This window comes from Sciurus carolinensis, chromosome 3, assembly GCF_902686445.1.
Source record: "Sciurus carolinensis chromosome 3, mSciCar1.2, whole genome shotgun sequence".
NCBI classification, from domain to species: domain Eukaryota; kingdom Metazoa; phylum Chordata; class Mammalia; order Rodentia; family Sciuridae; genus Sciurus; species Sciurus carolinensis.
In genome coordinates, this window is record NC_062215.1 from 92,875,476 (window position 1) to 92,890,562 (window position 15,087).

Consider the following 15,087-nt stretch of genomic DNA (forward strand, 5'->3'; position numbering starts at 1 on the left):
ACAAGAAAGACAACTTCCTTAATTTCCACTAAGATGAAGAGTCTTAGTAGCAAAGACTTTTTAAAGTTTTAGTTTGATAATCAGGAATAATTACTGAATCTAATAAACTGAATTTAATAAACTCAGGTAGACTATAAAATAACTCAGTCATTGGAAATTCCAATGTGGCTATTATTTTCCTAATCTCCCTTCTTGCCTTAAGATAACACCCCAAAAACTTTCCCTAGGAAACTGCTCTTAAATATACACCCTTTCCTCAAGCCCCCTGTTTCTGAAATCAGAGGTCTATTGAAAAAATGTATGCCTGACTTCATTATTAGATTAACTTCATTATGATTTATTTTTCTGTATCAGAAGGTTCCATGACTAAGTTTGCCCCACACACATACTTGCTAAATTTCATTGTATAAATAACTCATGATATATTCAAATTTATCACAGAATATCAAATTTGCAGTTCCATGTCATGGTCTTATTGTTTTGTGTTTCTTGTTCTATCATGACTATTGGATAAGATTTTAATTTTAATTAACCAGTAACTACTCTTTAATTTTATTTTTAATTGTTTAGTAGAATAAAGTTTTTAGTACTGAGCTACTAAATTGAAGGCAGAAAAAATTATAGCTTCAGACCTCACTAGCAATATTTTAGTTTTGACTAATGAATGTTATCTTTCTAATGGGTAGACCTATTGCTCTGAGAAGTGACAGGGTTGAGGACATGCTACCCCAAAATATTTCACCTAGGCATATTGAAAAATGGCAGAGGCAGAGAAGTTTCACTGACCTTCTTCCTATCCTTCTTTCCTGAGGCAGGTCATAAAACCTAGGAAAGATTTTCTGCTTTTCCCTGAAGCATCTCATGTATGAATTGCCCTCTGTATACCCAGAGGAAAGGAGTATATTCTCATTTCTGAAAAGGTCTAGGAAAAGAATCTGAAAAAAAAACAGGCCTTGCTAGGTTCCCCCTAGCTCATTACCATTAGATCTAACTCCTTTGTCTTATTATATTTCTCCATACCTGCCTATTCTTCATCAAGTCTAGCATGAAAATACATAGGTTTTAATCATTTATTTGGGTCTTCATTTCCTCCTCAAGGATCCTCATCTATAAAACCTCATATGAGATTGTGTTTTTTCTCTTTTTAATCTTTTATTATAGTAACTTTATCCAAGAACCCAGTATGGGCAGAGAAAAAGATACCTTTCCTCTACAACAATAGTTACAATTAGTCTTCTAAGGCACTGAAACACAAAGAACAACATTATCAAAGAACTATGCCTTTAGAGGATATAAGAAATAACTGAATTTGATAAACATTCAGTGTGAATTAGGCAATCTGTTGCACTCCCTACATCAACATGATAAAAGTAATGCATTTGTTAAAAAGAACAAATAAATAAAAGGAAACGAGAGATTCCCAAAGAATGATATTCTTCTAAGAAAATCCATTAACAACAACAACAACAAAAACGGTTAGAAGAAAGCAAATGTCCTGGAGATTCTTAGTGCATGTTAACAGAGAGAGCACCAAATAGTATGCTCTTTCTTACTGTATAATTTTATCTGTTGTAATTGGAGGCCCCAAGGGATTTCAGTTTAGGGAAGCAGAGGGTAGGTGTTCAGGTTATGGAGGTGACAAGATACTGCAAGAGAGAATGCCAAAGAAGAGGTGATGGTAGAGAACTATTAGAAAACAAGAATTAGGGTTACCTCTGTTATAGGTAGCAAGAGATTTTCCCACACTTGGAGAAGATAGAAGAGAATGAGGAAGAAGAACAAAAGAAGAAAAAGAAAGAGGAATAAAGGAGAGGAAAGGAAAAGAAAGAGAAGGAGAGATTGGTTTAAAAACAATGATACAGGGGATGATTCCTCTTAGGGAAATTAAAGGCAAAATTTATGACAGTACCATGACAGGTACCTGAATTTCACTTTGTATATCATTGTTTTTAACCTAGAATCATATCACCTCTTCTCAGCATCCTACAATTATGATAAAATACATTTTTATAATTGAAGATACTAAACTATCTACATAGAAAAATATTACATTGACTTTGTAAATCTGTATCTATACTAATAATAATACAGTAACATATAAGTTATATTTTTGTGCTTCACAGTTCGGAAAATTCACAAATAATTTTTACTTTCCCTTTTAATTTTTTCGCACTTTGAAATAACATTGTTAATCCTTTTAAAATGCTTTTTCTAACTATTCATTTGAATAGAACTATGTATCCTAATTAGTAAATCAAGGAATCTGGTTCAGAATACTTACATTTGAACATAAGGCAGGGATTAACAGATGGTGCTCCCTGGTCCAAATTGGGTATACTGATGTTTTTGTAAATAAAATTTCATTGACACATCCAGGTATGTTAGTTGACATATTATCTATGTCTGTTTTTACATTACACAGAGTTGACCAGTTTCAGCAGAGACCACATTTCTCACAAAGGCTAATATTTATTACCTAGCTCTATAGAAAAGGTTTATGTACCCTTAATATAAAGCAATTAACTATTTCAAAAGAAATACCTGTTATGGTTTGATTATGAAGTGCCTCCAAAAAACTGATGTGTAACACAATACAAGAATGCTCAGAGGTGAGATCATGACATCTATAAACTAATTGGTGGACTAATACACTTGGCTGGATTAACCGGGTGGTAAGTATTGGTAGGTAGGGTGTAGAAGAAGAAGTAGGTAACTGGGGACATGCCTTTCAGGTTTACATTTTGTCCCTGATGAATGGTGCTCTCTCTGCTTCCTGTTTATCATGTCCTGAGCAATTTTCCTCTGCCATGCTCTTATACCTTGATATTCTGTCTCACCTCAGGCCCAGAACAATGGAGTCAGCTGACCACAAACTGAATCTCTAAAACCCTAAACCAAAATAAAATGTTCCTTCTCTTAATTGTGCTTTGAGGTCTTTTTGTCACAGCAATGCAAAGCTGACTAAAACATATAATGTTGAAATACCCAGTATCAATACAGAGGTTGTGAACTCCCATAACACCAAAAATATTCCATTACATTTGGAACCAGGAGATGGAAAATGCTGACTTTTCAATAGAATGTTCTAAGAGGTCCTAAATTATGAAATGCAAACATAGCTGTCCAACTGGTTTCACTGATACTTTATATTATCTAAACTCCAGATTAACAAACAAATAACCTTAGAGGCACTTGTAGCACCCTCCACCTTTCATTTATACATTGTTTAAATATTTACAAACCCCTATTTGTCTCAAACATGATGAAAAGAGCTGGTAGATGAAAGCAGACAAGACAAAGAACTCCTATCAAGTAGCTTAAGTTTCTACACTTTAACCCTGTCCTCCATTCTCTCTAATTCTCTGTTCACCAGTTTATTCAGTTCAATTCTCCATCTTCTCCATAAGTTAGAATAGTAAATTTCTAACTACTTTCTTGATCTCTAGTCTTTACCCAGACATTTAGTTATCTTTCTAAAATACAGACTTGACCAGATATCTGATATGTTTAACAATTTTAGATTATTTTCCACTGTCTAGCTCACAAATTCTCATCCTATCTCCAACATTTCTTCTATGATACCTCAGCACTAGTCAGAATGATCTACCTGCTACTCCTATTCACTCTCTAGTTCTTATTCTTTATTCTAGTTTGCATAAGACATGCAAACTACTCAACTCTTTTACCATAGCACTAGTCCATTATGTTTACTTTTGTTAAAAAAGTCATCAGTCTTGTAAGCAAACCTTTTTCACTTATCTTTCTCTACCATATTTAATTGTTTGTCAAGTATTGTCAGACTTTCCTTAATATGTGTTTCTATTCCATTTTGCCCTATCCCCTTACAACAGAAAATACTATTTTCTCATCTTTGAATGATGGCTACAGCCATGTAACTAGTATTCCATCATACTACCCCAAATATACCATTTTGTCTTTCTAAGATACTAACCTGTTTTCCAGTTTCATCTACCAGTTTCCTTCTGTATACATATTGTATACACACTAAAATGGATTCTTCATTGTTCCCTGAAAACCTATAGCTTGTCTTTTTCCACTTCTACCTGATCATTTTTCCCTTAGAATTCCATCAACATATTTACATTAATCTTCCTTAAGACACAGTTCAAATTCTTTCTCTGTCATGAAATGTTTTCTAATGAAGCCAGAGTTGCTGATTTTCTACTTTGGAATATTAATTGTTATTACTAATGTTACAAAACTTAAGATCATTTATTGTTTATTATCATATTTTCTATTTATCTTCTTTCTTTTCCTCTTTTTCCCTTCCTTTCTTTTGGTGATGGGAATTTAACCCAGGTCCTCCTGCTTGCTAAGCATCTGCACTACTGTTGAACTAAACTCCCGGCTGCTGCTGTTTTCTAATTTGTGGCAAAAATTCATATCTTTATATTAATATACACATCTCTCTCTAACTAAAACAATAATTGTCACTCTTTTTTGGAAAAGGCCAGATGGTAATATTTTCACTTTGGCATGCCTTATGCAAACTACTCAACTCTTTTACCACAAAAGTAGCCAGGGAACAATGGTTAAATCAATGGCAGTGGCTGCCCTCAAATAAAACTTTGTTTATTAAAAAGAGAGGAGTAAATTTAGGCTGAGGTTATAGTTTGTCAGTCTGAACTAGATGTATTATACTGGCAGGAACTATGACTTATATACACTTAAATTGTTTTTTAAAATTTCTATGATAAAGATTATTTTCAGCCCTAAGAACATTTTAACTCATTTGCCTGCTCATGAGTGCATGTTAGTATATGCTCCAAAATGGCAGCAATCTGAAAATTAGGAAAGTGAGTTAATATTCTAAAGCACATCATGGCTGAAGGTAAAAAAGATTCAATAATGCATAGCTACAATAATTTACAGGAGAACCAATGTTAATTATGAAAACCCACAAAACTGATGTGTACCTTGTGAAGAAAACAATATTGTTCAAGATATTTTCTTATTTCATGCAACCTATTTTTAATTACAGTCCATTTCCCATCAGGAAAAATTAAATGCCAAACAATTTAATGCCAAACAATTGGTTTATCTAAATAAATTCAAATAAAATATATGCTAATGTTGATGCAATATAAAATATGCTTGATATTTATTTACCTAATAAAGCTAGGTTCAAGGCAGAAGAATGCCAGAATCTAATTTGTTCAATAAGAGGAAGATTTTTCTCCATACAATGTAGACATTTTTATATTAATAATTAACCTTAATGAACTTATTGGCAGACAAATAATTACTAATATGATAAAGTAATTTACCCATATTAGCAATTTTCCTTTAGATACGAATTTAATATTTGTAAAGAATGTAATTTTAGAAGCACTTTGTAATTAAAAACTAATCTAAATTCCTGTTTTCCCAATGCAAACATCATCAAATGACGGTTTTGACATTTGACAATGGAAAATTCAAGTGAATTTCTTATTTTACTTATTTATTTATTTATTTACTTACTTACTTCTGTTTTGGAACTCAAACCCAGAGCTGTGCACATGTCAAGTACTCTAACACTGACTTACACCCCTAGCCCTAATGCCTTATTTAAAATATACACACATAAGAAAATAGGTGCAAGTAAAAGATATTCTTATTGCTTTATTTTCATCAGATTCCAGTGATACTAGGTATGATCCAGCAGCTACTTTCATCATATTATGTCATATTTTATGGATTAATTTTATAATGTATTCAATTTTTATGAAATATAAAAATTGATATTTATACTATGTAGGGATAATTTTATAAAGAGACAATTACTATATCTATTTATTTTTGCACAAGTCTTTAAAGGGGTGAAAATAAGAAAGTACTATCATTTTATAGGTGAAGTGCATCTTAAATCACCAATAAATTTTCAGTCATTCTAAAGGGGTAACTTGTCTTTCTGGTATCTTTATTTGTTTTTTGTTTCCCTTGTTATGCACTTTGAAAGAACAACCATTTTTGACAAGAAATTTTCCATCATTCCAGTGAATTTTAGCATTTAAAAATAGCATACATGTCAAATAAAATAAACGTCCCAGGAATAGTATACAAATATATGAAAAAAGGGGCCAAGAAACTGTCTCAATGGAAGAATTCTTGCCTACAAAGTGAGAAGCCCTGAATTTATATTCTAGCAGAAAGAAAGAAAGAAAGAGAAAGAAGAAAGAAAGAGAGAAAGAGAGAAGGAGGGAGGGAGGGAGGGAAAGAAGATAGGAAGGAAGGAAGGAAGCACTACACGGTGGGGAGAACCATATTTTTAAGCATTAGTAATGTACATGTTAATAAATATATGTGTGTGCATTTAAGTATATATGAGAGACTGGAGAAAAAATATGGTTGATATGAAGCTTATTACTTCTTGACAGAATGAACTGTAGAAGATAACAATTTATACTGATTGCAAATTTTTGCAAATCTCCACTGTGTTATTCCAAATGGCAATGGTATTCCAGAAAGAAAAAAATAAAATTGTGATGTGTGAAAAGAACATTGACAAGAATTGAGTAGATGAGACAAAATCACAAAACCAACAAGGAGATTTCTATTGAACTACTAGGTGGGATACATGGGGAGAGGAAACATGTCATAGGGAGAGGTCATGTCAACTCACTTCTCTTGAAATGGAGGAACTCAAGGAAACAGGAAATACATTCTTTCTCATAAATCATTCTCTACTCCCAGTAGTTGTAGGGGGTGGAGGGCAGAAGGAAACATAGATATGTCCTCGGTGTTCTCTTATAATTGACCTGTCCTTATATTTAGGCAACAGATTCCAAACTCAAAGACCTTATACAATATCCCACAATGCCTTGTTGATGCAATGGTGGTGACTATTTGTAATAGAGACTTTAGTGTAAAATCCTTAATTTTCTAGGACTTTCTTATTTATTTCTATGTGAAGAAAAGTAGTAGGGGAAAGGGAAGAATTTTGATCTCTTGTAAATAAAGACTGAAATCACTACCATCATAGTATAGACACACACACATACATACACACATAATCCAAAAGTTATTTTACAGTTCACATATTCACATATTATGTAATAAATATGAAAACACTTTCTGGGCAGTTAACATGTGACAATCACTTACCCTGTGGCTGACGGCTAGGATGATATATCTGAAGGTCAAAAGGCTGTGCACTGGTTTTCTGAATCACACTGACATTCTGTCCTGTCCACTTATTGGCTTTGGACAATGTGTTGGTTCTCCAATCTGTCCAATAGACCTCACTCCCATATAGAGACACAGCAAAGGGATGAGAAAGGTATTCATGGCCTCGGATGATTTCTATCATGTTTGTTCCATCATAGAGGGCTGAGTAAATAGCATCTGACCTAGAGAAATGTAAATATATCAGTAATTGATCAAACAGTCCAATGATATAATAGTGTAATTAAATAAATAACAGCAAATGTTTTGTAAAAATTTTATGGGCCCGTATCTGATTTGTCTAAATAATAAAAAAAAAATCACTAATTTCAATGTGTCTACATGATAATACTGTATATTAGAACACTTATCAAAGTTGTTAATATTATGAGGAGAATAAAAGAAAATACGGAAAAGAGATCATTTTTAAACCTGGCATCTGTCCAAACTATCCTTTTCTCAAAGTGGTCCACAGTTAGTCCATTAGGCCAAGCCCCAGTTTTCATGTCTTTGTAGATTGTTTTTCTCCCAGCACCACTCATAGAGGCAGATTCGATGCGAGGAAAATTGGCATCCCAGTCTGTCCAGAAAAGAATTCTGAATAAAAAGAAATTAATGCTATTGTTTCAGTCAGTCATTTCCCAAACATTAACTGAAAGCCTACTATATACTCAGCACTTGGTAAGTGAAAAATCACAGGAGAAATGGTATAATATCTCACCTAGTAGTTTAGTATCCAGAGCAAGAGACAGACTAAATAAATCCATGAATTACAACTTGGGAAGTATTTTGAAGGAAAAAACAGCTATGAGAGAATGGCATTCGAGTGCCTACTTACAGGTGGCAATCAAGGAGAAGCACTTTCATGGGGCTTGTGTTATGGTCTCTTTTTTTTTTTCTCTGAGGAGGTGATATTTTGAAACACTGTGGGTTGAGAACTTTAAAAAGAATTACAGATTCATGGACAGTTTTGGCCATGAACTATTTGAATAAATTAAAATGTTTGGAAAGGATAAAAATGAACAGTAACATCCACAAAGACAAGGCTTTAATTAATAATGTTGAAATTGGGTAATGGATACAAGAGAGCTTACTATCTTTCTCATTTATATATTTGATCATTTCTATAATCAAAGTTTAAGCATAAATGACTTGAAATAAAGTAGATAAAATTTTTTTAAAAATGTATACAAGGACATTTATAAGAGGGTATTATTGGTTTATTTTTTCTGAAAAGACTAGTCCACTTATAAGATTACATTAGTATAAATTAATTTATATGTAAAAATAACCCCAAAATAATATAATGTGGTGCCATTTAAATACAAAGTTGAACAAAAGTTAATGGTATAAGGTTGATAGGATTTTCAGTTCAGTAGTTAAATGTCTTTCTTGAAATCAATGAATGTGAAATGGACTATGTCTCACTACAAAAGTAATTTGGATGCACATATCTTTCATTGTCATCAGATTGTTATTTGTCAGCTTTTATTTAAAATAGCTTTAGAAAATATGATTTAAAAATAGAAAAAACACCAACATAGCATCAATCAAATTTATGGTGATAGCTTGATAAATAAAATTAAGTGGAAAGGCCTGCAAGTTTTAAAAAGGAAAAATAATCCCTGAAAACAAGTTTAGTGAATTTGAGAGGCATAGGTAGCCTCAGAGTAGTTGTGGAAGTGCCACACCAGATTTGGATAAGGCCACCCCTTACACTTTACAATGAGACTCCTGAAGCATCTTTTCCCTGTATAACAGAAGGGAAATTATTCTCTTCCTCTTTCTATTCAGTTAAACCTCAGACAGCTACAGCAAGTCTAATTCATGTATCAGTAGCCCTGCAGTTCTGTATTTTCTATACTTAGGTTTTTCGGAAATAGTCATGATGGACTCTAAAAGATGTTTTTTCCACTGGGGGAAAATACGGCTTGGGACACTTTGTAGCATTCTAATGTAAGCGAGCCTTTCATTTTTTTCACTAATCATTCCAAAGTTAGTAGACTTTTTCTATACTGATCACTAGTCCTTGAAATATTTTGGTGGGAAACTTCCAACACTTTTTATAAAATAACGTGTTCTGGAATTAGTTAGGTTAAAACTATTCTTAATTTTGTTATGAGTCAGTTCATACGACCAATCTTAAGGGTTGATTTCAAGGATCATTGTTCCATAAAATTCTAGGCACTTGTACAATGAAGTATTTTAACAAAATCATTTTTTGCAATTTCTTTCTTTATATAGTTAAAATATATTAGCATTTTAATAATTGCATTCTTTCATTAAATATACAAAGACTGAATATCTCTTTGTACAGGAAATATTGAAAGGTTCAGCCACAATTGCTTTTAAAAAAGAAACTGGAGTCTCAGGATTCTGCAGTTTCTACATTCATGGGCTAGTCCGTATTTGGATTAAACTGAATCAATAGACCATGAACAACTTGTACCATTATAGGCATGAAAAGAACATTATCATATTATCAGGTCAAGCTGCAGAAGGTGAAAAGAAATTATCTTTGCAAAAGCAAAGAAATTATTTATCTAAATCTTTAGATTATCTAAAACCAAAAATGAGTAGAAATTAGTTTTCTATAGAATATTCCCAGATAAAATTAAAATTTTATTTAGCTGTCTCATGGATCTTCAATCACTTAATTCTGCTTTAACCAGAGCAACTGTAATAGCAGAATCCAGTTACTAACATAAATGAAAACTAAAGACTTGTAGTAGAGCAAGAAGATGCCAGGCGGTACCTGAGAATAAAGGCAAGGAAAATTCAAGAACTGACCTGAGTACCTTGCTGGTGCTTACCACTCCTTCATAATAGCTCCATGTTTAAAAAGGATTCCTGTACTCTTTCAGGTCACCTTAGCAATAAATGCAATACCTTAGAAGGGAATGAAGGAAAACTGGCTCCTCCCTAAGAATCCCAATTTACCATCTTAGAACACCTTGTTACTAGAGATACTTAGAACCCAAAACACTGAAGGAGTGTGGCATGAAGGCAGATAAGCTTTATCACATAGAAGGAAGGTGAGTGGATTTGATACAAAGGAAGCAAAGTAGTTAATTGGAAATACTTCTATTTACCATCTGTAAAAAATATCACAGAGCTCTTAATTGCTATAGGAAGTTCATATGAAGTAAATGTGTTTCATGGGGCTCATGTTATGGTCTCTTTTTTTTTCTCTGCCATGCTAAGCGAGTAAAGTGGCTAGCTGCAAACCTTCTTGTCCTTCTTGTCCTTTGTCATTGTAAACAAAGTTTATAGAATTCCCCATTAGCTGTCTTTTACTGTGTACTTTGTTCTTTAAAGTGTATTCTTGAGTTCCTGTAAGTTACACATAAACAAAGTTCATACATATGCATACATTCATTTATTTAAGAAGCATTCATTGAGCACCATTATATAGGCCAAGAGTTATGGTGGATTTCATAGACTTGGAAACAATTTCTCTTGCCATGAAAAAAGCTTATAATTTAGTAGGAAAAATGATAGTATTTACACAAATTATACATCTCAAAAATTATCCACTAGATTTCTCCTAAAATATAAACTTTCAAAATAAGTTTAAATGCCTTTTGGAGTTCCTATCAATGCTGATTCACAGTTTCCTTATATATTTCATGAATAATTTGAGAAAAAAGGGAAAATCATACGTTTCTATTTTGCATAGCACAAAGGCAATAAGTAACTGAATTTAAATAAAATGATTTTTCATTGTTTTTCTTGTGCTTAGTTGAACTTTGCTGTCAGTGTGTGTCTGTGCATGTTTGTGTGTGGGTTTGTGTACTTACTGTTCCTATGTTCTCAGTCTACCTTATGAAAGGTTCAATGTTTTAAATAATCTCAAAATGTTTTACTGAAATAGCCAATAAACCTCAAACTATTGTAATATGTGCACTAATTTTGTAAATGTAATTGCTACAACAATACTTTAAGGTGTTCACACAAACCTTGTATCTTAATCATATCAATATTGAATAAAATAATTTTAATAATTAAAAAGTTCTATCTAATAATGACAGCCAAATCTGTAAACCTTTCGAATAATTCTAAGACTGGAATGATTTAAGACTGTCATCTGAACTTTAGACATGTATTTCTGAAACAATTTTTAAGTGTTATTTCCTCACCCTATTTTTTTAAATTACTTTATTGCCTCTGTAATTATCTTAAATAATCTCACAATTTCATAGTAGTAGCTGGTGATAGAAGGCACCATTTCTCCCAGGAACATCGTCAGATTTTCCCTATTCACTGGCTAGCTTTCTGTACCAGCCTTTTGGGCTCTCAGATGATAGCTAACTTCTGGAGATCCCTTTATATCATGGAAATAGTATTTGGTATTCTTATTTAAATGGCAGTTGGTATGTCCTTTGTGTTTCCACGTTATTTTTTCCTATCAGGTTGGATATTCTCAAATAAAATGAGTCAAACAAGTTTATTCTAAGCATTGTTAATACAACGCTGTAAGAAATGAAGTGTCACCCCAATCTTCTGGTTTTTGTTTTTTTGTTTGTTTGTTTTTTGGTCATACCATTCACAAAACTTTTGTAAACTTGTTTTGATTCTGTTTTTTTTTTCCTGTCTGTACCATTTGTAATTTGTGAAGTAGTAACATTTTACATTTTATTTGGTTGTATGTGCTGGAACTACATCTTTCTCCAAATGTCTCTTTATCATTGTATAGAACATTTCTCATGTACATAATATTCTGAATGTGGAATGTGGTGGCACATACCACCTACAAGCCCCAATAGTAGGGAGGCTGAGACAGGAGGATCACGAGAAGTTTAAATTCAGACTCAGTAGCTTAGTGAGACCTTGTGCCTCCTACAAAAATAAATATATAAATAAAAAGGGCTGGGAATGTAGCTCAGTGGTGGAGCACTTGCTTAGCATGTGTGAGGCCCTGTGTTCAATCATCAGTGCCACCAAAAAAGAAATATGAAAGACAAAAAGAAAAGCCGAGAGTGCATGTCAGTAGTGGTTACCCTGAGGATAAACCCTGTTAAACATGAGATAATCCTTTGCGTGTAGTACAGGATCAGGATCAACAGTGTACTTTTATCTTGGGAATAAACAGTTGAAAAATAATGGCGTTTCTCATTAAACTTAATAGGTCTTTTCAGGAGAATTGTTGTTATAGCAGGTAGTGAGTGAAAAGGGTGAAGGTAGATTGGGTAAGCTAAAGAAAATACCTCTAGGCTAAAAGAAATACCCATTTCTCAGTTCATTGCTGCCAGATCTCCCTAGTTTCCAAAGAATCCAGAAAAGTAGGGATTTTTGTTAATTCTCTCAACATTTTAAATGTTGGCAAACGATCAAAGAAATTTCAAACACTGTGGAAAGTAAATTAAAGCAAACACCTCAGTGAGGGTTACCAATTTGGAATATTCTCTCTAGACAAACTGCTTCGCCCCTTTAGTTTATGTTTGAATTGAGGAAAAGGAACATGAACTTCCCAATCTATTGGTTCCTGAATCTTGGGCAGAGATCAGAACAAAATGCAGAGCATGGTCAGAATGCTCACTTAAACACAGAGAAACTTTCCTCTCTTCTGTATCTCACTGAACAATCTTTTGGCTCACTTTGCTCTCTTACCAATGCTCCCTGGACTTCATATTACTCAAAAGTACAGAGCCAAAATTTAGCAACTCTTTGGACTTGACAATGGCTTAGAATTTGAAAACTAATTATCAAGTAAGCAAATAACAGAAATTAGAACTTTCTTTCATATTAGTTGTAATTTATTTGCCATACTGTCTTCAAAACCAGACTAATGAAGACAGTAATACTATTCTTAATTCAAGAGAAAATTAAAATTGAAGAGAAGACAATACACTTGATTTTCCCAAAAAATAAGTGACTGAGTAAGAACAGGAACTCACATCTTCTAACTCCAAATCTGCTTCTTCAAAAAAGAACAATCAAGGGAACCGTGGGCAAATATCCTGCATCACTCAACATTTAACCTTTGTTTTCCAGAATCATGTATTTTGTCTTTCAAAACACCTAAGAGTCAGCATTACAGTGCTGGACTCTTTAAAGCTAAGTTTAATTTTCTTTTAAACGGACTCCAAGAACATACAAAATAAATAAAGGGTGAGGGGTTAACATCTGTGACAATTTAGAACAAAGACTGGCCCTGTGGTTTGCAACCATTAGAAACAATTACAGCATCTCTTTGGCAGGGGCAAAGAGGAATTCATTAAAGTACTGCTTTGAAAAAGAGTTGCAATAGCTTCTAATAGGGCCTAATGCCCATATTTTGAAGAAAAACCTTTTCAGCTTCTAAAAGTAACTATGTAAATAATCTTGCACCCATACATGTGATAATAAATTTAAATTTGTTTCTATACTGTATATACAACTATACACATAAACACAAAGTCATACACATATACATATATATGCATAAAATAAGTATTTTAACTCATATTTTATGAAAAAGTGAATTCAAAATTAAAATGAAAGTATATATGTTTGTATATATTACATGTATACATGTGTATATATATATATATACACACACACATATACATATGAATATATATGCTGACCAAATTATATATTATTATAAGATCATTTAAAAATTAATAATATTAAAAATTACTAACATTTAAAAATTACTAATATATAATATATATATATATTGGTACTAGGGATTTAACCCAGGGATGTTTTACTACTAAGCTACATCCCCAGTCCTTTTTTTTGTTTATACTGAGAAGGGTCTCCCTAAATTTCTGCTTGATTTGTGATCCTCCTGACACAGCCTCCCAGATCACAGGGATTACAGGCAGCCAGCAATGAAATATTATAGTTTTGATGCCAAAGTGAATTCTTAAAAGTGAAACTCCTTTACCCATATCTTGGGTCCAAAGCAATGGCCCTAGGGTGTTCCATGGCTCCTGCTATTAGTGTAGTTCTGAGGGAACCATCCAGTTTGGCCACTTCAATTTGGTCCAGATTACTGTCTATCCAGTATATGTTGCCTGCTATCCAGTCCACAGTCAGGCCTTCTGGGGTAGCCAGGCCATGCTCCACAACCACCTCTATTGCACTGACACCTACAAGGAAAAAGAAACCAACATGTACGGTGCATTTTAGAAATGTGTAAAACCCTAAAGAAAATGCCTCTCTGCACTCAGCAGTACAAACTACTTAAACATTATTTCACTTTGAGAGAGATTGCAAAAGTGTTACCTGGCACAGAGGAAACTAAAGATACCCAAACTTAGAATTACTGATCTTCCTCACTAGATATATTTAATCTTGTAAATCCTTGTAAATCCTGTCAGTACTAGTGCGATGGAATTTTTAAACAAGGGAGAGACTAATAACAATAACAAGGTGAGGTTATAAAAACAGTTATTTTTTGTTTCTACCTCTGTAGGAAGAACAAACGATTATGGAAACAATAAAATATGCTCTTTAGAATTAGTGCAATTTAATGCTAATGTTGATCTTCAAGGGTAGAGTAAAATAAGGAGAAAACGTCTACCTGGGGCAACATACATCAAAGCAAATAAACATTCTTACTTTTTTCTTTTTGGAAACATGACAGATAGCAGAACTATTACTGTATTTAACTTAACAAAGATAAGCTCAAATCACACCCTCCTCCCCAGGGCACAAGACTTTTAAAGGATATAGCAAGGAGGCAAATAAGAGAAAAAACATCGCTGTGAAGTGAAATAAAAGCAACCAAATTGGCAATGTCCACCAATATTTGTATTATCCAGTACTTACTTATCTTACAGAAATTTTTAAGATCTCATTTTATAAATACTTTTCTAATTGAATAACATCAGAGTTTATGACACTGCTAAGACTTTTCGTTAGACATTTTAACAGTGTGATTTGTTTACTTGTTAACCAACTAATCCCATGGATTTAAATTCAACATTT

The 15,087-nt window shown here is 33.0% G+C and overlaps 1 protein-coding gene across 1 annotated transcript in view; it reads right to left on the reverse strand.

Moving 5' to 3' along the window:
- The window catches only part of Lrp1b (LDL receptor related protein 1B), a 1,852,169-nt gene that overhangs the window by 638,739 nt on the left and 1,198,343 nt on the right, over nt 1–15,087 (reverse strand). Inside the window, 3 exon segments of the mRNA XM_047543195.1 lie at nt 7,108–7,352; nt 7,600–7,764; nt 14,042–14,246. Of these exon segments, the coding sequence (XP_047399151.1) occupies nt 7,108–7,352; nt 7,600–7,764; nt 14,042–14,246 (615 nt within the window).